Source organism: Seriola aureovittata, chromosome 24 (genome assembly GCF_021018895.1).
Source record: "Seriola aureovittata isolate HTS-2021-v1 ecotype China chromosome 24, ASM2101889v1, whole genome shotgun sequence".
NCBI lineage: Eukaryota > Metazoa > Chordata > Actinopteri > Carangiformes > Carangidae > Seriola > Seriola aureovittata.
Window position 1 is genome coordinate 11,770,144 of NC_079387.1, and position 22,089 is coordinate 11,792,232.

The window sequence follows — 22,089 nt, forward strand, 5'->3', positions numbered from 1 at the left end:
AAAAGACTGTGACTAAGAAATAAAACTGTTTATTTCTTCTCCTTTTCTTCACCACTTATTTTTCCTCATGACGTATTTATCTAAATTTATCTTAATTGTGTTTATTAATTATGGTTTTGCTTATATGTGAATACTTCTCTGTCTCCACTGTTATTTTGTTCTATTGTTAAGATTTTTAAAAAGTTAGAAATTAAATTCACGGATTAAAACGGTGCCTGAAAGACACAAACAAGGGTGAATTTTCCACAATCACTGTACGGTGGCCGTTATGCATCAATGTATCGCGAAAACATGAACCGGTTCATCACCACTGTTGGAAGTTTATGGTAGTCGATAGTGTTAACACATTAATTAAACGTTGAATTTTCAGTAAACGGTGAAAAAACTTTAAATTATCCTGCTGGCGTTTATGTTGCGCAAATTAGCAAATTAGCACTTAGCAACAGCGGTTAGCTCGAAGTAGTAAATTAGCGACTACACAGCCGAATGAATGAAAACAATATTATCTTAATTTCAGATGTAGCCTGTATAAAGTTAAGTTACCTGTTGGTTTATATGTCTGTTTGTGTCGGGTAGTGTATTCGTTAAACTTTTCCCGCCGTTAAATCGCGGTGTGTTAAAGTTTACGTTTGTTGTTTATAGTTAGTGGGCTAAGCTAGCTGAGTGCTAGCAGGCTAATGTTTCTGTCTCCGCTGGACATGGAAGAAGAAGCGTTAGATGCACAAGATGTTGGTAAGAAGAAGTGTTTTGATCTAATTAAGGGGTTTCAACAATATCTGCAGTCTCTGTGTTACTCTAGTCCAGATTAGACAACTCTAGGTACCGTGGTTTTTGACCTAGACCTGGTCTGATGTGGACTAGCTGTGAAAAAGCAACCGTTATAAAGGTTTCAGAAATCTGAAACTGTGTTAATTATCTCTGTGTTAATCTTGTCCAGATTAGACAAATCTAGGTACGGTGGTTTTGATCTGGTCTGATGTGGTCTAGATGATGTGGTCTGGATGATGTGGTCTGGATGTAGAAAAATAAGTGAAATTTACTATTTTCTCCACAAGAATTAAGATAATTGAGCTGCAGCTGTCTGCTTGATTGTTTAATAAGCCTTGTGAAGACACCATTTCTGTATCACCGACAGTTATTACAGAGGGAATCATTTTTATTTGTTAATATAAATAATAATGAGAACTTGTCCTGTTGTGTGTTTCAGAACGGGCCAAGGCGTTCTGGGCTGGCGAGGATGTGGATCAGGCTTTTGATGGGGTCTTTGAGTATCTGAATCACCTGAAGAGAGTCCTGAAGAAGAACACGGCAACAGACAAAGGTCGGTCTTTTAATTTAAAAGTCCAACTCTTCTTCTGCTCTAATGAACAGGCTGTGATTGGTGTTTCCTGTTGTGATGTTGTTTGTAAATCAGAGCTGGTTCAGGCGTTGAAGGTTTTGGAGACTCTGGATTTGTCTGCTCCAGTCTCCAGTCAGGACGCCTCCGTGGTCCAGGTGGTCATCGGTTCAGGTAAACAGGCTTTTATTCTGAAACTCTGCTGTGACAGTCACGCCAGGGTGTATTGAAGTGTAAGTTTTGTCTGTTTTCCTGCACAGGTCAGGTGCTGCTGCCGGCTGACTTCTCCCACCGCAGTCCCCCATCCCCCTCCTTCTCCTCCCCCTGTACCTCCCCCGCTCCTCCCTCTAACAGTCTGTCCAGCTCATCAGTGCCCCCCCCAGGCAGAGATGAGCTTCTGCCTCCTCTGTTGCCTGTCCAGCTGCAGTACCAGCCTCACCCCTGCTGCAAGGTAACACTGTGCTCCACACACAGGACACACAAGAGATGGACGTTACTGGGGTGTGACTGAAGCTGTGCTGCTCAGCAGTAACTCATCATGTGTAAATAAAGAGGAACGAGCTCTGAGAGAACGTGACGTCTGGATGTTTGTCTGTTGAGTCTTTATAAGAACAGAGATGTTGTTCTCCCTCCAGGCCTGCCTCCCCAGTCTGTCCAGCATGCCCCAGTGCGCGCCTCCGTTCTGGGGGCAGAACCCTCTGAAGGCGCCCCTGCTCTGTGGCTTCAAGAGGCTGAGCGCCATGCCGCTGGCATCACCGCGAGGAGGCGGGACCTGGGACGGCAAAGGGGTGGAGCCTGCGGTCTCAGAGGAGGTGGAGGAAGAAGCTGTAGAGGACTGGGATGTTGTTTACAAAGCGCCATGCGGACAGAGCCTCCGTAACCATGACGATGTGATGCGTTTCCTGTTGGCTTCGGAGAGCTATGACGTCCTGCAGGTCAGCTGATTTATCATGGTGCCTTCAGAGTCCGTCAGGAAACTTTCACCAAAAACAAAAATGTGAATGTGTTTTTCTCTCTCTTTCCTCCAGGTGGACTTCTTCACCTTTAACCCCTCTGTTCGGTTGGACCCCCCTGTGGTGCCGGGCCCTCGGCGTCCAGAGCTGGACCTGAGCCGCGGCTCGGAGCCTACGCCGGTGGAGCTGTGCGGCGGGGAGGGCGGTGCCCGGCCCGCTGACTTCCGCTACAGGAGGGACCGCTGGCCGCACGGCTGCTTCCTGAGCCGCAGCCCCATGCTGTTCGACACCTGCTGCGATTGCACCGACGGCTGCACCGACGCACAGCGCTGCACCTGCACCGCAATGACCAGAGGGGGGCGCTCCTACACCCATCACAGGCTGACGCAACCTGTAGCCTCAGGGTAGGACAATTAAAGACGGACACCAGATTGTCGCCTCAGGGACTGGGTCAGAAGTAAAACAGCACTTTGCAGAGGGATGATGAGGTTCTGTTCGTACATTAATAAACAGGCGGCAGAAATCTGTAAATAATAATCAAACATAAGAAACGTAATTAGTTGATTGACTTTGAGCTTCTCCAGTGGGAATCTCTGGATTAACGACTTTAGTTGCTGAATGCAGACCATCACTTAACGAACCCCATCATCTTGTCCACATGCTGTTGGCCATGTTGTAGCGTAAAAGTTAAGTGTGTGTGTGTGTGTGTGTGTGTGTGTGTGTGTGTGTGTGTGTGTGTCAGGCTGTATGAGTGTGGTCCATGGTGCAGTTGTGATCGGGCTCGTTGTCAGAACCGGCTGGTCCAGAGAGGGATCAGAATCCGGCTCCAGGTCTTCCAGACCGAAGACCGTGGCTGGGGCGTCCGTTGCCGTGACGACCTGGACCGCGGCACGTTCGTGTGCATCTACGCAGGTGAGACGACGTCGACATTCAGACAATCAAAGACTAAACTCGAGGTCATTAGTTAGACTGAAATCTGGTTTGTTGTTCAGGTGTGATCCTGCAGCGGGTCCAGAGTCCGGCCGAGCTCCCGCCCCCGAAGCTGACGAGGGCTGAGCTCCCGTCAGACGACGAGGTGGAGGTCGTCACCGAGTGGCTGGCCCCGCCGGTCCTGGAGGGGCGGAGCAAGCTGCTGGAGTCCCCACCGCCCTTGTCTCCGCCCAACTCACCCCCCCTGCACGTTCCAGTGATCCAGAGACCCGCCGACAGCAACAGCACCACCGCCGCAGTCCAGGACAGAGACAAGGTTCAGATCTGACCAGTGGCTGCTGGTCTCACTGGTCCATCATTTACCTCTAGAGACACTCCAGCATCATCAGTCATTAGATGGATGTTGAACTCAGAGATAAACGAAAACTAAATAATGATGTTTTCTGTGGTCAGGGCCAGACGGTGTTGGTGGGAGGTCCAGAGGCGTCGTCTCCTTCAGCAGGTACAGCAGGTCGTATTATGATGATGTATTTATCTACTTTTCACATTAATCTGTCAGTGTTTGTTAGAAATGATTGGATACTGTCCATCAGGTGACCAGTCTCAATCCAAGGAGAAGAACGATGCCACGCCCACAGCCAGTCCGGCGGCGGCGGCGGCGGCAGTCCACAGCGTGAACGGCACCAAGATGGAGACAAAAGAAAGAGAGAGGAAGAGTTTAAAGAGAGCGGCGACAGTGGAGGACGTTTATTTTCTGGACGCCAGCAAGGAGGGAAACGTGAGCCGCTTCATCAACGTGAGTAGACTGAAAACCAATAAAGAGATTATCAGGATAATTTTTGTTTTATGATTAAAAAAAAAACACAATGAATAAAAAGAAATAATAAGAAATTTTGACTCGTGAAATTCTGACTTTAATCTTTAAAGTATTTCATATTTTTTCTTTTTAGAAAGTATAACTTAATTCTTGTAAAGTCAACATCACGCTGTCATATAAAATTAAAGAGTAATAAACTGGTATTTATGAAATCCTTTAAATAGCCTTTGTAGAAAAAAACAATAATATTATTATAATATTGTTTTAATGTGGAAGTTTGATCCTTATTTTGACCCGGTCTCTGTGAACTACAGCACAGCTGCCGGCCGAACCTGTTCATCCAGAACGTCTTCACCGACACCCACGACCCCGGATTCCCCGTCATCGCCTTCTTCACCAACAGGTGAGGAAGAGGAGAACCAGGTGTTTGTAGTTTTTCTTTCATTGCGGTTGTTAATGAACGTTCTGTGTTTCTTGATGCAGGGTGGTGAAGGCCGGCACTGAGTTAACCTGGAATTTCTCTTCCGACACACAAACTGCCTCGCTGCGCAAACAGGAAGTGCCCTGTCTCTGCGGTAGTGACGGTTGTCGAGGTCAGTTTACCATCAAGGAAAGCCTGTGTGATGTCTGCGAGGTCAAAGGTCAAGAAGCGATAAAGGCCAAGTGATCCCACAAACCAGGTTCAGACACTCCAGCTGACATCCACAAATATACATTTTTATACTATTGTGATGTAGTAAAACCGTTTAAAAAACTTTCTCTAAATAAAAGATATGAATTTAAGAAATTAATTTAATCTGCTTTATTTTGAAACATTATAATGTGTGTTTGGTTTTATTTCATTCAGTGTATTTTACTTCTGTTGAAATGTGACTTGAAATCACAGTTCTGGGAAAAGGGCTTTTATTTTGAAACTTGATTTCAGACATAGAAATGTACGACACATTTTAATTTGATTTACCAGCATTTTAGATCTATAATGCATTTTGGGAATATTCACTTTAATATTTATGTGGCGTTAAAGCTTTTATTTTGAGAGTACAATGCGACGTTGGCCAGGAAAGACTTGCTTTTATTTTGAAACTCCAGACCGGATCTCCGTATGTTGTTTATATTCCGTTTCACCGACTGTCCTTCGAACACTGAATCCGAAAATGAGCGCTGTTCTGCGGGCTGCGTGCGTGCTCCTCCTCGGCCTCCTCTGGGCCTCCGTCTCCCCGTCCTCCTCCTGTCGGGTCCGGATCCCGCCTCACGACCAGGTGGCCCGGGTCGCCCGCTTTATCGCCCACACGTGCGACTGGGCTTCCATGGCCACCATCTCCACCCACAAGCCGGTGGTGGGCCAGCCGTTCTCCAACGCTTTCTCGGTGAGCGACGGGCCGGAGGGCTCCAGCACCGGGGTGCCCTACATGTACCTGACCCGCATGGAGATCTCCGTGCAGGACCTGGAGGTGGGAGTCCTGTAGTTCATGTCACTGTGTGTAGTTTTTAAACTGTCTCAGAAAGTATCATTAGACCAACTGAAAACTTAATAATTTAACCCCTTATCTCTGTAATATTTCTGCGGAAGTCTCAGTTATAGAACCTTTGTCTCCCGTCCTGTTGCTATAATGTGTTTGGATTTATTTATAATTACATTTAAATGTCTGACTTCTGTAAAATAACACAAAATCTGTAAAAAGTTATGTAAACATCTGGTTTAGGTTTTATGCAACAGCAGTTTCTACCATGATGCAGCACTTTTTACACAGAGTGACTCAGCAGTTTTGGAGTTGAAGTCACATGTTACATGTCACATGATGGCAGGAACACAGCACAGGAGATGTATGAGGTTTATTAGACTGTTAATGATTTAAAAGTCACAGAAAAGACATAAAGGTTTTTAATAAGTCTTTAGTTAGTTATAAAAGTTATGTTAAACTTTTATTGTGTCTTTAAAGAGGAAGGTTCAAAGGTCAGAGTGATGTCTTATGACAACATGAGCTTAAACAACAAAGACAGAGATTCAAGTGAGAGAGTGCGAAAGATTCTGCGACCTGGTTTCAGGTCAGTGTTGTGAGCTATAATAAAAACTATGAACTATAATAAGTATAATAAGCTCCTCCTCCCTGCAGGTGAACCCTGAGGCGTCTCTGTCCATGTCTCTGGCTCAGACTGATTACTGCAAACAGCAGGGCTTCGACCCTCAGAGTCCTCTCTGTGCCCACATCATCCTGTCTGGATCTGTTGTCGAGGTAACAAATACACACACCTGCTCCCACCTCTGTGTCCAGGTGCTACAGTCTGAGCAGTCACATGACCCGCTCCCCCTCCTCTCCCTCCTGTTGTCCAGGTGAACGGGACGGAGGCGGGGTTTGCTAAGAAAGCTCTGTTCAGCCGACACCCGGAGATGATCGACTGGCCGTCTGACCACAACTGGTTCTTCGCCAAGTTCAACATCACACAGGTAAAAGGACACACAGGTTCGACATCATCACTGTTTTCAGCCAATCAGACGGCAGGAAGTCTCGTTAACGTACCCCCCCCCCCTCTCTGTGTTACAGGTGTGGGTGTTGGATTATTTTGGCGGGGTGAAGACCGTCACTCCAGAGGAATATTTCCAGGCCAAACCGTACAGGAAGCACCACTGACGGTCAGAGCTGCTGGTCTCTGTAGTCCTAAATGTTCCATTTGTAGTTCTACAAGTTTCAGATTTAACAAAGTAAATTTTTATCAAATTATTACTATTATTACTATTATTTACTTTAAAATGACTGCAGGAGTTCATAAAACAGAGAGGAAGATGCCTATTCTTATATATAATCTATAATCTCTATAATCCAGATCACAGTATTGGAAAAAATCAATCAGCAGTGCAGTGGTTCTTATAGACTGATTGATCAGTTTATTATTTTTTAGTTGATATTATATTTTGAGAAGAAAATATTTTCCTACCTTCAACAATAATTCTGTGGTTTCTGCTGATCAAAGTTAGAAATGATTAATGTGTGATTATATATATATTTATGTGTGCACAGTGTAGTTGTGTCGTACAGAAGATGACAGTTGCAGTGTTGGAGTTTGGCCACTGGATGGCGCCATGGTGCAGATAATCAAACTCAAACATTCATAATGTAATTACATATTCTGTAGACAGACATTAAAAACTGAACGACGCTGATTCAATTTTAACTTTCCTCTATCGAACAATTGAAGTTGAAAATGAAATGAAATAAACGTACATCTGCACCTTTTTACACTTTTACTGGAACAGGAAACACTTATACTTATATAGTAAACTTATTATACATATTTCTCTTTTTCTTTGGTTTTGTGTCTCCATTCAGCTCAACACACCAAACTCCAGTCGATCAAAGAAAGATTTAAGGAGTGTGATTTGATGAGCTTTGCACTGGAAACCTCCTGTTGTTCTTGTCTTTGCTGTGACAACAAACTGCACTTTATATCAGAATCAGCAGAATCAAAATGAATCTTTTAAACTAGGAAAAGTTTAATTATTAGATCACAGTCACACTCAAACTTTACTGTCTCGTTAAGGCAGGAAATTTGACTCAAATAAACACGACACATTGAAAAAGAGATTTTTTATTGGTGGGAACTGATAATAACTTCTACATTGAATGTATTTATTTAGGATTAGGTTTATTAAGTCTTCATTATACTTTCAGTTTTAGTCAGTGGTGGGGGTGGGGTCGTAAACTGGCGCTCGAATGCCACTGTGATACCATATCAATAACTTTGTGTGACGCCTTAAACGTCTCGTTACACTCCAGTAACGATTCTCCGCTCCTTCATGCCGAAGAGGAACATTTGCCTTTAAAATAACTTGAAGACTTTGCTGTGAAATTTTATTTTTTTGAGACAGTATTAATGGATGATTTGTATTAATAAAGTTTTGTGTTACAAAAACAGATGGCGCCGTTTTTTCTGTGTTGTATTTTTCTTTTTTTAGATGTAGTGAAACTGAGTTTTAACCCATGATAATATATATGTTTAAAGATCCAATATGTCCCATAGCAACATGATTTAGTTTTATCTTCTGTTCATCGCTATGAATCTTCCTACGACCGAGCAGGTTTATCCTGAGACCCCTCTGAGGTCCTGACCCACAGTTTGGGGATCTTTAAAACTAAATGGAAAATATTCAATACTTTAAGTCAAGTCGAGTTATTTTTATTTAGTAGCTAAAAATCTATTTCAGTTAGTTCAAAGCTGAACTTCCTCCTCAGTTTGGTTCAGATTAAGATTTTTAAGATTTGCTAAAACATCAAAAAACAAATGAACAAACACGAAAAACTGAATTATTTTTCCACATGTACAAAGACTGTTCATGTGTGGGAGAGAGATTCATATACGTAGAGAATGACTGTGTCACCTGGCAGAGCAGCTCCTCACCACTTCCTGTTCCACTTTAAGGCGGCAGAGGAAGACAGAAGTTTGGTTCAGTCGTCTCGCGTCGACGCTGGAGCCTGAGACCAGTTCGAAGAAGAAGAAGAAGAAGAAACGTGTTCTGGGGAAACCACTTTAGGATGGAGCTCCGGACATGGACATCTGGCCTGCTGGTCCTCGCGTCGGTGTTTGCCCCGGCAGGTAGGACTCCTCACTCAGACACACCTGAACACAAACTCTTTACCTAGACGTGTCACCAACGAAGGGCTCCTCAGATTCACTGACGTCCCCTCTGATCGTTTACATGTCATAATAAAACCAGAACAAAGCATCGATTCAACAATTCAGATTTAAATATCTTGATGAATTCTGTCGTTTTATCAAAAAATTGAGAAATGTCGTTTTTAAGTCGATGATGCATTTTTCAAGATAATCAGGTTTGTTTAAAGCGTTTCATGAGTGTCGAAGGTTTTTCTCTCAGCGTACAAAGAAGCTTGAAACCAACTGATCTGCAAATATAAAAAAAATCTCCGAATATAATGTAGATGTGTGGTTTTCATGGACGTCGACAAAAAGCCGCCCCCCCCAGCGTCTTTGTGGATATGTTTAACTCTGTGAGAAAATTCAAACAGTTTTAACGGCAGACAATGACAAACCAGAGAAGAAGAACACAGGGTGGAGAAGCTTCTCTCCGGCAGCCATGTTGGATGGTCTGCTCGCTGTGTTTGACTCCGTCTTCATAGATTTACACAGTTCATTTATTTCAGTTTTTATCGAGGAACCTGATTATTGTTTTGATCCAGCTGATTGATGTAGTTAGCCATTAGCTACTTAAGCTAACTTTGGAAGTAATGTGCCGTTGTTAACACGTCTGATTAGCACGTTAGCTAACAGGTGGATGAGCATCAACACAAGCACTAAACAAAGATGCACCACTCCCCAGGGGTTTGTGGGTTTCAGTCCCTCTTTGCTAACAGTTAGCTTACAACAGGTAAAGCTAATATTTAGATTTTTACTTCCTGTCTGAGCATCTGAGAAAAGATGCTGAATTTCAGATGTGTTTTTAAAAAAAGTCAGAATAACAAATAAACTTGAACTCGGCTACGTGCTAATGTTATCTGGACCTACAGATACAAACAGGCAACATGCTTCTTGTAGATGTTTTGCTTTGTTTGTGCAACTTTACTTTCTTTACTTTCCTACTTAGTTAAGAGATAACTTGATAAATCCAGAACATTTCTATACTCTTAACTTTTGTTGATAAAACGCAGCATCTGACCTTTGAGCCTGTGAAACGACGAGTTGGCACGATTAGGCGTCACTGGACGTGGTGAACCAGATGGAGAAGTGCGTTCTCCAGTAACTTGAACAGGTCAAAGGTTAAACCAGTATTTGTGGCCAACAGGACCAGTATAAGCTTCACCAGATGACGGGCCCATGGTGGGTTTCTCCCCGTTGACCAGTTACATGAAGCTGGCTGAAGCTCGTGAACCAGCTCCATAATATGAAAAGACCAACTGGAGTTTATACTGTTAAATACCAGCTCAGACCGTCAGTTTGAACCATGTACAGTTTAGGTGTTAATTATAAGTTTTGATGATTAAAAACCAGTTTAAATGATTAAAAGACCAGTTGGTTTTCTACCTTATAAAGTAAATAAAGATTTCAGGCAGTCGCACTGTGTGAACAGCAGCAGTCAGAACGTTTCCCGTCTGAGAATTGGAGGCAGATCATTATAATTTTCTTCATAGTGTTTCAACAGAGCGACAAAAGGTTTGAACTTGGGGATTCGTCATGACGACAACACGATTGCCTCCATTTTAGGAACTGATGCAGCGCAGTGTTTCATAAACCGATGCTTTATACTCTCACATCCAGATGTTTACAGATGTATTTACAGATGTTTTTTCAGGTGTATTTGAACGTCATTTTGTAGTAAAATTATTTAAATACTAATATATTCAAAATGAAAATGGATTTTTACTTCGGATATGATCCGGAAAGGTCTTCAAAATATAAAAACCTCGAAACTCTAATTCCTCTAAACGCAGCTCTAAAGTGAGAAATTAGAGTTTTATTTTCAATGATATTCGTTTTTGAGGCAGAACTTTGTCTCCTGAATCTAAACTTAAGCCTTAAAATCAATAAAAGATATTTAAAAAAGTATAAATCTGTTTTGGCTCCTGATAAACAGATTGAAGAAGCTTTGGCATCAAGTTGTAGGAGTCCGTAGCTTAAAGATGTAAAGTGCTCCGTCCTGTGATACAGTCCTTCTCATGTAAATGAATGCTGATTGAAAGGTTGTGTAATGCTGCGGCTCTGTATTTTCTGTGGAGGGAAGAACATTAATTGACCACAAAGAGTGAACCCCCCCACCACCACCACCCTGCTCTGAACTCAGGAAGCAGCTTTGTGGTTGTTTGAGCTGTGACTCCATCCCAAACTGCTTCAGCTCGGTGTGGTCACACTGTGACAGAGGTTGCCGTGGCAACAGAGATGCCCCTCACACTGAGACCGCCTCAGAAAAAGACTCAAGAAACGTGCTGTTCACAGCAGAAACTATGACTCGTGAAATATCTGCCGCGAAACCCGTTTCTCAGCCCGGCGGCCATCTTTGATAGAGCGGCAGCAGAAGGAGGGAAACGAAATGAAAACGGTGTAAAGGGGTGAATCGGGTTGGCAGGAAAAGAAAGAGAAAGCAGAGGGGGAGAGAGTCGACATGTCTGCACAGACGGCGGCGAGGTGTCCTGGATTCTGTCTCAGGTGTTCAGGAGCAAACCGTCGACTCTGAAACCACAGCGACACTTTGACACCAGCTCTGGATGCTGGGAGTTGATTCTGTCAAACGGCCTCCGTCAGATAAAGAAGAAGTAATATCTGTCATGTCGGAGATAAATCCCATGTAAACATCAGGAAGTGACCTTAAGGGTTCTGCTGTTCATAGGTCAGAAGGCGGAGTCACGACACATGGATGATGTTGTGCAACATCAGATGTTTAGGTGGAAAACCAACATGGTGTTAATCTGTTCAGCTCAGCTCAAACATTATCTGGTTCTGTTTCCTCCAACACGTCCGTCGTTCAGAAGCAGGTTTGTCTGTTTCCTGATGCGACAGAGAAGGAGACGGAAAAGATTTGCTCAGGGTTCGTTAATAATAATCACTTTATTTGTAGCTCAAAGTCACAAAGAGCTTTACAAGAAAAAGGTAAAACCAGATGAAAGAAAAGTCCAAAGAATCTGAGCAATAAAACATGTAAAAACAATAATTAGGGAGTTAAAACACGTATCAAACAGCAAAGGCTGAGACAGAGAAATGTGTTTTAAGAAGAGATTTAAAGGAAGTTAATGACGGCGTCTGATCTCAGAGTGTCGGGGCTCGAACGGCGAACACAAACCGTGACCTGGGGGACCAGCAGCCCGTCTCCTGCAGACCTCAGGTCTCTGTTCGGCACATACATGTCAATAAATCAGAGATGTCATTTAAAGCCTTAAAAGTCAACAACAGAATTTTAAAATCAATCTGAAATCTACCAGGGAGGCGAGCGCCGGAGTCATGTGACTGTTCCCGCCACGAGCAGCGGTTTACCTGCTGAAGACGAAGCAGAATAAAATCCGTGTCCAGCATGTGTAACTTTTCGAAGGTTAATGAACCTGGTTACTATAGCAACAGGGATCCAAGAGAGAAGCGGCCATCGCAGCCCGGCATCAACACGTGAGCATGAAGTGGCAGGTTGTGGTTGACGTGTAGTGTGAGTGTGATCAGGACCGGACCAGACCAGACCAGACCAGACTATGTGAGCAAGGTCAGGTATCAGACTGAGCCTGATGTGATGTGTGAAACCGTACACAACATCTGTATCAGGGTGTTGAAGTGAGGTTGTTCTTATTGTCTCAGTTTGATCGACGTGGAGCCGAAATGTTTCTTCCCCAAAACAATAAAAAAATCACGTTTCAGCTTCTCAGACAGAAAATACATTTAGCCACAGAAGCTCTGAGGCCACACCCCCTTCTTTGGGGATTTTCTAAAGGCATTCTGGGAAGGGGGATGTAACAAAGTAGGTGAAAAAATGTGAGTGTAAAATACTTTGACACTAAATGTGTCAGGTAACTTCTCTGAGAAACACGACACTGTAGCTTCAAAGTGGCTGAGTCTTTATTAAAGACCACCAGAGACGCTTTTATTCTGGCGGTTTCATTCAGGAAGCTGCTCAGTGTGTGAAGGAGGAAATCGTTCAACAGGTGCCAAACACCAAAATAAGCAGTTTAATAAAGTGCTTACACTGTTTCCTCTCGACCCTTTTAACCTGTTTCTGACTGTTTCCAGGCTGATTACACAACACACACACACACACACACACACACACACACACACACACACAACACACACACACACACACAGTGGAAAAACTAACAAAGGCAAATATTTGTCTGAAGCTCGTGTTTCTGAATGAATCCACTGAAACTCTATAGAAGTACATAACAAACACACACACACACACACACACACACACACACACCATCTCCACATGAAACACTGACGTCACACTCGTGTTTCCATGTGTCTGGTGGTTGGCCCTGACAGTAAACATGTAGTTTAATTGTTCCTGTAATGTCGGATCAATGAGCGGCTCTCTGTGTTGTCATGCAGTCTGTTTGGATCAATGCTCATTATATCAGTTATCGATCAATCAGTTAATCGTCTGATCATCGGCCCAAAACCCAAACATGTTCAGTTTCCATCGTCTTCGTTTCTGAGAAGCTGGAACAAACACGTTTTGATGAATTGATTTCAGCTGCATTCGTCGTTAAATGTGGTGCGTTCAGGGACGTTCGGACATGTAGGAGAGATTTACTGACGTTAAGATGGAAAACTGCTGATTGTTGGAGTTTTCTTTTTTTCTTTGACTGGAAATGAGCCGTGACTGTCGTTAGTTTGCATCTGTGATGAGTCACGAACAAACATGATAATCATGAAAACATGTGATGAAGCTTTCCATCGATTTCATCAGTCGATTCCTGAAAAGAGCGACGGCGTGTTTCAGTGAAGCTTCAGTGGAAACTAACGAGTTAATCTGCTCCGGTTCTCCACGTCTATAACAGAACATAAACTCAGACTTCAGCTGTGGAACAGAATCAGACCATCACAGAGCTGTGACATGTAATCACTTTATTAGGAACACACAGTCTGATGCAACAACAGATCCAAACTGCTGCTTTTATTTTGACCTTTTACTGTAAATTTAGGTTAAATGTTCATTTTTATATCGTTCCACTTAACGTCTATTTTCCTTATCGATTAACCTGCGGATTCATTTTTCAATTCATTCGTTCGTCAATAAAAAGTCATGAAATGGTTCAAAATGTAGAGGATATTTTCCAGAGTTGGAGGAAACGTCTTTAAATATCTGGTTCTGTCGGAGCAGCAAATGAAAACACCAACGTTTTCATTGAACTATTGTTTTACCGTCACTACCAGCTCTGATTATTGATACGATTAATATTAGAGAAACAGCTGATAGATTAAAGCTTACAGAGACAATATTCTTTGTATTTTTACGGCCTGTGAAACCGATTGGTCGACAGTCAAACGGAACGACTCTTGTTTTCTGTTGAAATCCTCGTTCGGTCACTTTTTACTTTTCCTTCATTTCAGTTCAGGGGAAAATCTTTTACCTTCTACTTTATTTCATTTCTACATGTTGCATCATGCAGCCACGTTTACGCCGTGTCACCGTGGCCCTTTAATTATCATTCATTTTCATTATCAGTTACACAGTGAAAAATACAGCAGATGAGAATTAGAGGAAGTTTAGCTGAAGATCTTTTGTTGCTTCGTCATTGCTTCAGTTTGAGAGAGTGTGTTAGTTTGTATGAATGTGTCTTAGTGTGTGTACTGTAGGTTATGATATGAAGGTTTACAATATTACATATATATATATATATATATATATATATATATATATATATATATATATATTTATATATTCACTCTTGAAAGCTTAAAATGAAATATTCTTTCAGGCGTGTGTCACATTTTCAGATGCGACACAAACTAAACGCTCTACACTCGAGTTAAAGGTTTATTATTGTGTCAAATGAGTAAAAAGAGATTTTTTCTGGACTTGTTGCATTAAGTATAAACATTATACATTATATGACATTATCTACCTTCTTCTCAGTGTCTCTTTATTCTCTCGTGTTGGTTAAACGTGAAGACGCTGACGCGACGCTGAAAGTTACTGCTGCTGCTAACAGCACGGTGCTGGGACCAGTATAGTAATACTACACTGTAAAAATACTCTTACTCCATGTTCTCTTATTATGATATTTACTGGATTATTATTCATGATGATTAACATGTAAACAGCTTTGTAATGTTGCAGGTAGTTTAAATTATTTTACATATTTTTGTGCAGTTGAATCTATAGAAATGTATTTTATAAGGTGACCTTATGTTTTTTGTGCGTGATGTTAATGTGAAGATCAACGACAGACGTCAGGTAAATGCAGCAAAAAGTACAATATTGTCCCTTAGAAGTTTTTATAAAGTATAAAATGGCACAAAGTGGAAACCTAAGTAAAAATCCTTTTAGAATAAATATTTATCAGAGAATATTTCACAGCGCTGAAACACTGAACAGTTACAACCTTTAATAACAATCTTTCTTCTGTGGAAGGAACTATTCTGAAATATTCAGTAAAAATAATAACAACACGATGTAAAAATACTCTGTTACAAGTAAAGTCATTGAAAATCGGACTTAATACAAACGTCTTGAATCATGAAAATACCTGAAACAATATTTTTACATGGAATATTTTTACATGGAATATTTTTACATGGAATATTTTTACATGGAATATTTTTACATGGAATATTTTTACATGGAATATTTTCACAGTGCTGGTGTGACTGAAAATTAAAGAATCAATTATGAACTGAAATCTAATATATGGAGATTTTTTCAGGGAACAGTTGCATCATGATTTTAAAGGCGGTCGTTTGTTTTGAATCGTTTGACGGAGCAGTAAAAAGTGCAGTAATACAACATGGAAACGTTGTAGTACTAGTACAACTTGTCGCAGTAGTCAGACTCCGCCACGTTACTGCTTCCACTCTTTATTTGTTTCAGTCTGAAACTTAAAGTGAAGTTGAGTCTGTGAACCTGACGCTCATGTGTTTTTCCTGCTGCTGCGTTACATTATGACTCTGACCGCTGCACGAACGTTTTCATTTACATCAGAGATAAATGAGGAAAAAAAATATAAAATGTCGTTTCTAATCTTCTAAAACTGACAATTTAAATTTGTTCTGAATAAAACTTCCCTTCAGTCTGGGTCAGATCTGCATGTGTGTTTGAAACAGAGCCGATCATGTGCATGTGAAACTCACCACGCTACGTTTATCAGATTACCAGCCGCCTCAACCACACACACACACACACACACACACACACACACACACACACACTGACTTCCTGTTGTGTTTATATTTGGTCCAGTATTTACTGTTATCTGACCAGATGTGCTGTTTGAGCCTCCACCACTGATGCAGACTGGAGATACTGACGTTAACATGAAACTAGTGCTTTTACACCCTCGATCAGTAGATCAACAGATTCCTGGAAACTCAACATGAGGAGGAGGAAGAGGAGGAAGAGGAGGAAGAGGGGGAAGAGGAGGTAGAGGAGGAAGAGGAGGAAGAGGAGGAAGAGGAGGAAGAGGAGGAAGAGGAGGAAGAGGAGGAAGAGGGGGAAGAGGAGGAAGAGGAGGAAGAGGGGGAAGAGGAGGTAGATGAGGAAGAGGGGGAAGAGGAGGTAGAGGAGGAAGAGGAGGAAGAGGAGGAAGAGGAGGGAGAGGAGGAAGAGGAGGGTCTTTCACCAAAAAGATAAAACTGTAAACCTCAGTGAACGTAACTGTAACACTCAGAAATCATTGTTCATAGCATTGTGTGTGTGTGTGTGTGTGTGTGTGTGTGTGTGTGTGTGTGTGTGTGTGTGTGTGTGTGTGTGTGTGTGTGTGTGTGTGTGTGTGTGTGTGTGTGTGTGTGTGTGTGTGTGTGTGTGTGTGTGTGTGTGTGTGTGTGTGTGTGTGTGTGTGTGTGTGTGTGTGTGTGTGTGTGTGTGTGTGTGTGTGTGTGTGTGTGTGTGTGTGGTAAAGCCCGGCTCGGTGTGTCGGGATGTAAATGAAAGAGTTAAACACTGAACATCAGATTGATCATTGATAATTAATTCATTCAGTGTTTGTTTCATGTTTCCAGTTTCTTAACTTTGACAATTTGCTGCTTTTCCTTTCATGAATAATTTTGTTTCAGACAAAATAAACTAATAAACAACGTTTCTGAGGTTTTACAACCCAAACAATCAATGGATTAATCCAGAAACTGATCAGCAGATTAATCCATAATAAAAAATAATCAGCAATAAAATGCTGTTTACACATTAATGTAAAGAGTTACATTATATATTGATTATATATTAATCTGCAGCAGTAACACTCACATGTTCCTGCATGAAGAGCTTTTACTTTAAGTTCAGTCAGACTTAAAATGCAGAGAAGATTGATTGACTTATTGATGGATTGATTGATTTTGGTCTTTAAGTTTAAAAAAGACAAAGACAGTGACTGACTCATAGACACATGCGTGCACATGTATATATGTATATATATATATATATTATATATATATATATATATATATATATATGTACAAACTGTGTGACGGGATGCAGTTTGTACATGTGGATATAAACTGCACTGTGAGGAGGTGTCGGATCATCCCTCGCTTCAGTCAGTGAAGGAAACATTCAGACTGAAGGTGAATAACCTCAGGTCTCTGTGGAAGCTCTTTAAATAAAGTTTAAATCAAGTTTAAATAAAGTTTAAATCAAGTTTCTGTGAGTTTGAATCAAATTTGTACAGAAGGAGACGAGTCTAAGCTCTGACCTGTTTGAATGTTTCTCTGAGGTCGGGCGCTTCTTTCAGTTTTACTAACACACACACACACACACACACACACACACACACACACACACACACACATATACACACACACACATATACACACACACAGACACACACACACACACACACACACAGACACACACACACACACACATATACACACCCACACTGAACCACACATGAACACACACCTGTCTGTTAATGGAGCCACAGCGAGCGCTCGGCAGCAGCTGAGGAAACCGCTGAGCTCCATCACACACATTCACACACATTCACACACACACACACACACACACAGACACACACATTCCCTCACTGCAGCGACACACCGAGTCTCAGCAACACTTTTATTTACACAGTGTGAACGACAGAGACCCAATATCCTCACAACCCAACGCACCCAGTTTCTCACAGCAGGGACGGATCCCGAGTCCAGCCCAGGTGGTGCTGGGTAACGAGGCTGGTCATCAGCTGGTCATCAGCTGGTCATCAGCTGCTCCCGTTAGCGACATGATCACACAACTAGAACACACCACAAATCATTTACAAACGTCAAAGCGTCGACAACAGCCGCCTGTTTTTATATTGAGCGTGAATCTGTACGGTGTGTGTCTGACCTTTGACCTCTGACCTCCACAGAGGCAATGCCGCTGTACGACCCTCAGCTGTGTTACATCCTGGACGGCTTCCTGGGCCTGTACGGCCTCATCATCACCGGCATGTTCATCAAGGAGCGGGTCTGTAGCTCACTCTCTGTTTCCTTTGATTATTTTCATTTCATTCGGTTTAATTCACTGTAAAAACCTGAACTCACAGGTTTAGATTCAGTGTGACATCACTTCCTGTCATTATGTCGGATGTCCCTCCACAATAAAGCTCCAGAAATCCACTTAGAAACCAGAGAAACAAGTTCACTGAGAATGTTTTTAAGTTTCCTTCAGGGCCACAGTGATCCAGTGACAGTTGTCTGAACGTCCATGACTCGCTGCAGACAGGAAGTGATTACAGCTGATTCAGCTGCTGCTAATGAGACAGTTTGACTCGATATGAACAGATTCAGGCTAAAAACTGGGGCTCAAGTTGTAGCTCACAGTGAATTCACAGCAACACGAGACTTAAAATCCTCCATGTAAGAACCATGGCAGCGGTTTGTCTTTCACCCACAGTATGTGCTCACCAACTATTATTAACCTTTCTCTGTAGTTCTTCAAAACCAAAGCGAAGTCAACAGAGGAGGCCATCTACAGCGTGAGTCACGATATTACTTCCTGTTTTAACTTTGCCTTTAAGGCCGAGTCTCTGCAGCTCTTAACATGTCTTTAAAAAAAGCTTTGATTTCAGTTTGATAGAAGAAGCAGTTAATGAGAAACTATCAGGATTATAATGTGTGTGTGTGTGTGTGTGTGTGTGTGTGTGTGTGTGTGTGTGTGTGTGTGTGTGTGTAGGATCTGAAAGGTCAGGACACCGATGGTTACGCCCCGCTGGTGATCAGAGACGCCGAGAGAGGAAGAGTGAGTCTGACGATGATGGATTTCATCTTTATATCTGTGTTTAATTGATCCTGAGGAACCCTGTGAGCTCTAGAGAACATTATGAAAGAACCCTGCAGAACGTTTAAGTCCATATGAACCAGGAAACAGTCAGTTTCGTTTAGAACCTCATGTATTAAAACTCTGTAACTCATTCCCTTGTGTTCCTTGCTGCTGTTACAGAACCGCCGGGTGACGGAAGACTCCACCTACACGGTAACAAACACTCCTGTTGTACAACTTTATTTTTTCTTTTGCTTCATGGTTCATTTATTTATTTAAATATTTTTATAATAATATATATATATATATTATATATTTTCTGTCATGCATTTTAAAAATAACATAGTAAAACTGTATGTATATAATATATATAATATGTATATAATACACAGTGTATGATGTTTTCTTTATATCCAGGGTTTGACCAAACGCACAGAAGGAGAATACAAAGAGCTTCCTGTTAAAAAAGAGGTGAGAGTATCAAACTAACATCTGGGTCTGTGACAAAACCACATTCAGTCATTCTTGTTGAATTATATTTAAAGCTTATGTATTAAATTCTATTAACTTTGATCAGAAGAAGAATTCCAGTCAGTTACTGCAGTAAAAGTACAAACAGCACAGAAATACTCCATTAAAAGTAAAAGTACTGAAGTATTGTCAACAAAATACATGAAAGGTGTATTAATTACATCATTAATTACAATTAACATGTGGTCGGTAATTTAATGTAGAATCTAATTCTAAAATTACCTCATTTACTGTTGGTCCTTTAATCTTTAATCATTCATCATATTTTATAAAATGATCAGATGTAAAATCTTATTGTGAAAAGTCACTAGTGACCAAAGCTGCAGTAAAAAGTACATTTTCCTCTGAAGTATAAAGACACTCAGTAATAAACTGCAGCACAGTACTTGAGTTAATGTATTTAGTTACTTTCCACCACTTTTTTATTCTTTTATTTTCTTTATTTCCGTTAACAGAATTATCATTTTTAAATGTATTTTAAATATTTGTTTCTCCTTTTTTTTCTGCAGCGTCATAGGAAGAACGAGCAGGTTTACCAGGTGAGTGGAGAATATTTATATTAAATATATATATTATTAATTAACTGATTGATTATTAAACAACTTCCCTTCTCCTCAGGGTCTGAGCTCGGCCGCCAGAGACACCTACGACTCTCTGCAGATGCAGCAGCTTCCCGCTCGCTAACTCAGGGGTCATTACCCTTTTCCCTCCGCCACCTCACTTCCTGTCAGCCTCAACACACTGGCGTCTGTTTCTGGGAAAATGATTTGGCTGAAGTTGTTGTTTAATGACGACAGACTGGAAACAGTTTGACTTTGATTTGATAGATTTAATGGTTGAGATGTGAACGTGAGTCTGAAACACTTCTCATTGGTTTAGGTTCATTTTTTAAGACAGTTTATCATCTTGTTGATTCGTATTTAGATGTTTGAGAGGTTTAAATATCACACATGACTATTTTTCCTTTTTCACTTTGAGAAAAACATCAGAAACGTAACACAGATCTCTTCTCTGTCTTCTCATCTGTTCATTTTGATTGATTTATTCCCAGCTGTGATTCCACTGAGATTATGATCGACAGGAAAGGAAACAGGAAACAAACATGTTGTACTGTAGTTTGAGGGTTAGGGTTAACCCTCTCTGAACTTTTCTCTTCACCAAAACAGACACGGACCTCACAGCAGTGACATTACTGTAAAAGTAAAATTGACTTTCCAAAGTAAAAGTGTGGACACCTGTTAATTTAGAGCGGCAGAAATCAGGTGACCGCCTCGTTATGTCGAACACGCCCCCACCCACCTGACCTGACTCACCCTTTAGGGAGAAGCAACAAGACTAGAGCTTGGTTGATATTAGAGGAGTTACTTTCCACCCTTGTTTTGTATATAGCAAGATGTAAAATAATAGGAAACCAACTGAATCTGCAGATGAAGCAACATGTAAAGGCTGCAGTGGTTTGAGTTTCACTCTGTTCTATATTTTTTAAATTCATTTTAAAATCTGGAGAATCTGAAATCAAATGAAGACTTAAAGCTGCTCTGTGTGGAGCCCCAAAGTGTTTAATATTTTATAAACGAATATAAAAAAAGCTCATCATAGTTAATTTCTTTTTTCTATGATTTTAGCTGCATTGTTATAGAACTTCAAATAATAATTGATAATTAATAATTATAATAATCTTTTAAAATTGTCCTCATTAATGTGAAATATTTCCTTGTCATGCTTCTTTTCACAATAAAATCATTTTATTTCAGCTTGTTTTTATTTAATACCAAGTTTTTAAGTCAAATTTTTTTTTTTTCAGATGAATATTTTAAATTCATGAAGCCAAAAAAAGGCAGAGCTGCTTATGTGATTGGCTGTTGATTAAATGGACAACCAATCACTTTGCTGAGCTTGAATGAATGGAGAAATGAATAGAATCATAATGAACTGTTATTGTGAAAAGAAGCAGGGTCAAATAATATTTGACAATTTTGAGCTTTGAATTTTTAACATTTGATTAATTCTGCATTTATTTAGGCCTACATGATTATTTCTTTTTACATAGTGTCCAACTTATTTATGTAATAGTGAACCCTTTGGGTCCTCATACATTAGACAATAAAAATGTCTGGTTTATTGCAACATAATGATTTCACTATAAAATTAAAAAGCAAGTGGTGCAGCAGCTTTAAGTTTCCTTTTGTTTTTATGATAAAGCTTATATATGGTGGTAATTTAACCAAAATCTCTGCTGATCATTTCTTTTTTGAATCCACTTTCTTACTTTGTCAGTTTTGTTTTCATTTAACACAGTAGATGGTTATTATGGAAGTATTTCTAGTATTTTATTTTTTTTGTTCTGATATCTTCCTGAGAATTTGTGCTGTAACGACTGAATAACAATGATATTGTTAAAATGTTTCTGTGTGAATATTTTGCTTTTATGGTAATGCTTACCATAACTCTGTAAAAGATAATCTGGCTTCTAATAAAATGATGATAAAAATGTCTCAGCTGAGCACACTGTTTAATGTTATTTATATGTTCAATCATAATGTTCAATCATAATGAAAATGTATAAAACATGTTTTATATACATATAAAATATATATTTCTAATAGTTTTATTTTGAAATTAACCAGCGGAAGTCGTG

At 40.8% G+C, this 22,089-nt stretch overlaps 3 protein-coding genes across 5 annotated transcripts; all 3 read left to right on the forward strand.

The window, feature by feature from the left end:
* Window positions 1-269: 269 nt before the first annotated feature.
* On the forward strand, window positions 270-4,703 carry setdb2 (SET domain bifurcated histone lysine methyltransferase 2). 2 transcript variants are annotated; one of them, XM_056370713.1, is made up of 12 exons: window positions 270-732; window positions 1,208-1,321; window positions 1,415-1,510; window positions 1,597-1,787; window positions 1,972-2,271; window positions 2,365-2,693; window positions 3,032-3,201; window positions 3,282-3,535; window positions 3,673-3,721; window positions 3,813-4,015; window positions 4,351-4,439; window positions 4,520-4,703. In XM_056370713.1, the coding sequence occupies exons 1-12, from the start codon at window positions 678-680 to the stop codon at window positions 4,701-4,703; spliced, it is 2,034 nt and encodes a 677-aa protein (XP_056226688.1). In that variant the 5' UTR covers window positions 270-677. The 2 variants fall into 2 exon arrangements, with proteins under 2 accessions (XP_056226688.1, XP_056226689.1); XM_056370714.1 differs by having other exon boundaries at window positions 4,356-4,439; window positions 4,520-4,684.
* On the forward strand, window positions 4,590-21,957 carry LOC130165467 (T-cell surface glycoprotein CD3 zeta chain-like). 2 transcript variants are annotated; one of them, XM_056370783.1, is made up of 9 exons: window positions 4,590-4,716; window positions 8,453-8,626; window positions 18,028-18,125; window positions 18,592-18,636; window positions 18,834-18,899; window positions 19,101-19,133; window positions 19,338-19,391; window positions 19,961-19,990; window positions 20,070-21,957. In XM_056370783.1, the coding sequence occupies exons 2-9, from the start codon at window positions 8,566-8,568 to the stop codon at window positions 20,133-20,135; spliced, it is 453 nt and encodes a 150-aa protein (XP_056226758.1). In that variant the 5' UTR covers window positions 4,590-4,716; window positions 8,453-8,565; the 3' UTR covers window positions 20,136-21,957. The 2 variants fall into 2 exon arrangements, with proteins under 2 accessions (XP_056226758.1, XP_056226759.1); XM_056370784.1 differs by lacking the exon at window positions 4,590-4,716 and adding an exon at window positions 6,604-6,668.
* On the forward strand, window positions 5,136-7,949 carry creg1 (cellular repressor of E1A-stimulated genes 1). Its single transcript, XM_056370771.1, has 4 exons — window positions 5,136-5,487; window positions 6,151-6,270; window positions 6,369-6,482; window positions 6,580-7,949. The coding sequence occupies exons 1-4, from the start codon at window positions 5,191-5,193 to the stop codon at window positions 6,664-6,666; spliced, it is 618 nt and encodes a 205-aa protein (XP_056226746.1). The 5' UTR covers window positions 5,136-5,190; the 3' UTR covers window positions 6,667-7,949.
* Window positions 21,958-22,089: the final 132 nt, after the last annotated feature.

Coding starts and splice junctions, on each gene's coding strand:
- setdb2 (XM_056370713.1), top strand. CDS start 678: ATGTTTCTGTCTCCGCTGGACATGGAAGAAGAAGCGTTAGATGCACAA. Junction 1,511..1,596: donor CCAGGTGGTCATCGGTTCAG/GTAAACAGGCTT, acceptor TTTCCTGCACAG/GTCAGGTGCTGCTGCCGGCT. Junction 3,536..3,672: donor CAGTCCAGGACAGAGACAAG/GTTCAGATCTGA, acceptor TTCTGTGGTCAG/GGCCAGACGGTGTTGGTGGG.
- creg1 (XM_056370771.1), top strand. CDS start 5,191: ATGAGCGCTGTTCTGCGGGCTGCGTGCGTGCTCCTCCTCGGCCTCCTC. Junction 5,488..6,150: donor TCTCCGTGCAGGACCTGGAG/GTGGGAGTCCTG, acceptor TCCTCCCTGCAG/GTGAACCCTGAGGCGTCTCT. Junction 6,271..6,368: donor TGTCTGGATCTGTTGTCGAG/GTAACAAATACA, acceptor CCTGTTGTCCAG/GTGAACGGGACGGAGGCGGG.
- LOC130165467 (XM_056370783.1), top strand. CDS start 8,566: ATGGAGCTCCGGACATGGACATCTGGCCTGCTGGTCCTCGCGTCGGTG. Junction 8,627..18,027: donor GTCGGTGTTTGCCCCGGCAG/GTAGGACTCCTC, acceptor TGACCTCCACAG/AGGCAATGCCGCTGTACGAC. Junction 18,900..19,100: donor GAGACGCCGAGAGAGGAAGA/GTGAGTCTGACG, acceptor CTGCTGTTACAG/AACCGCCGGGTGACGGAAGA.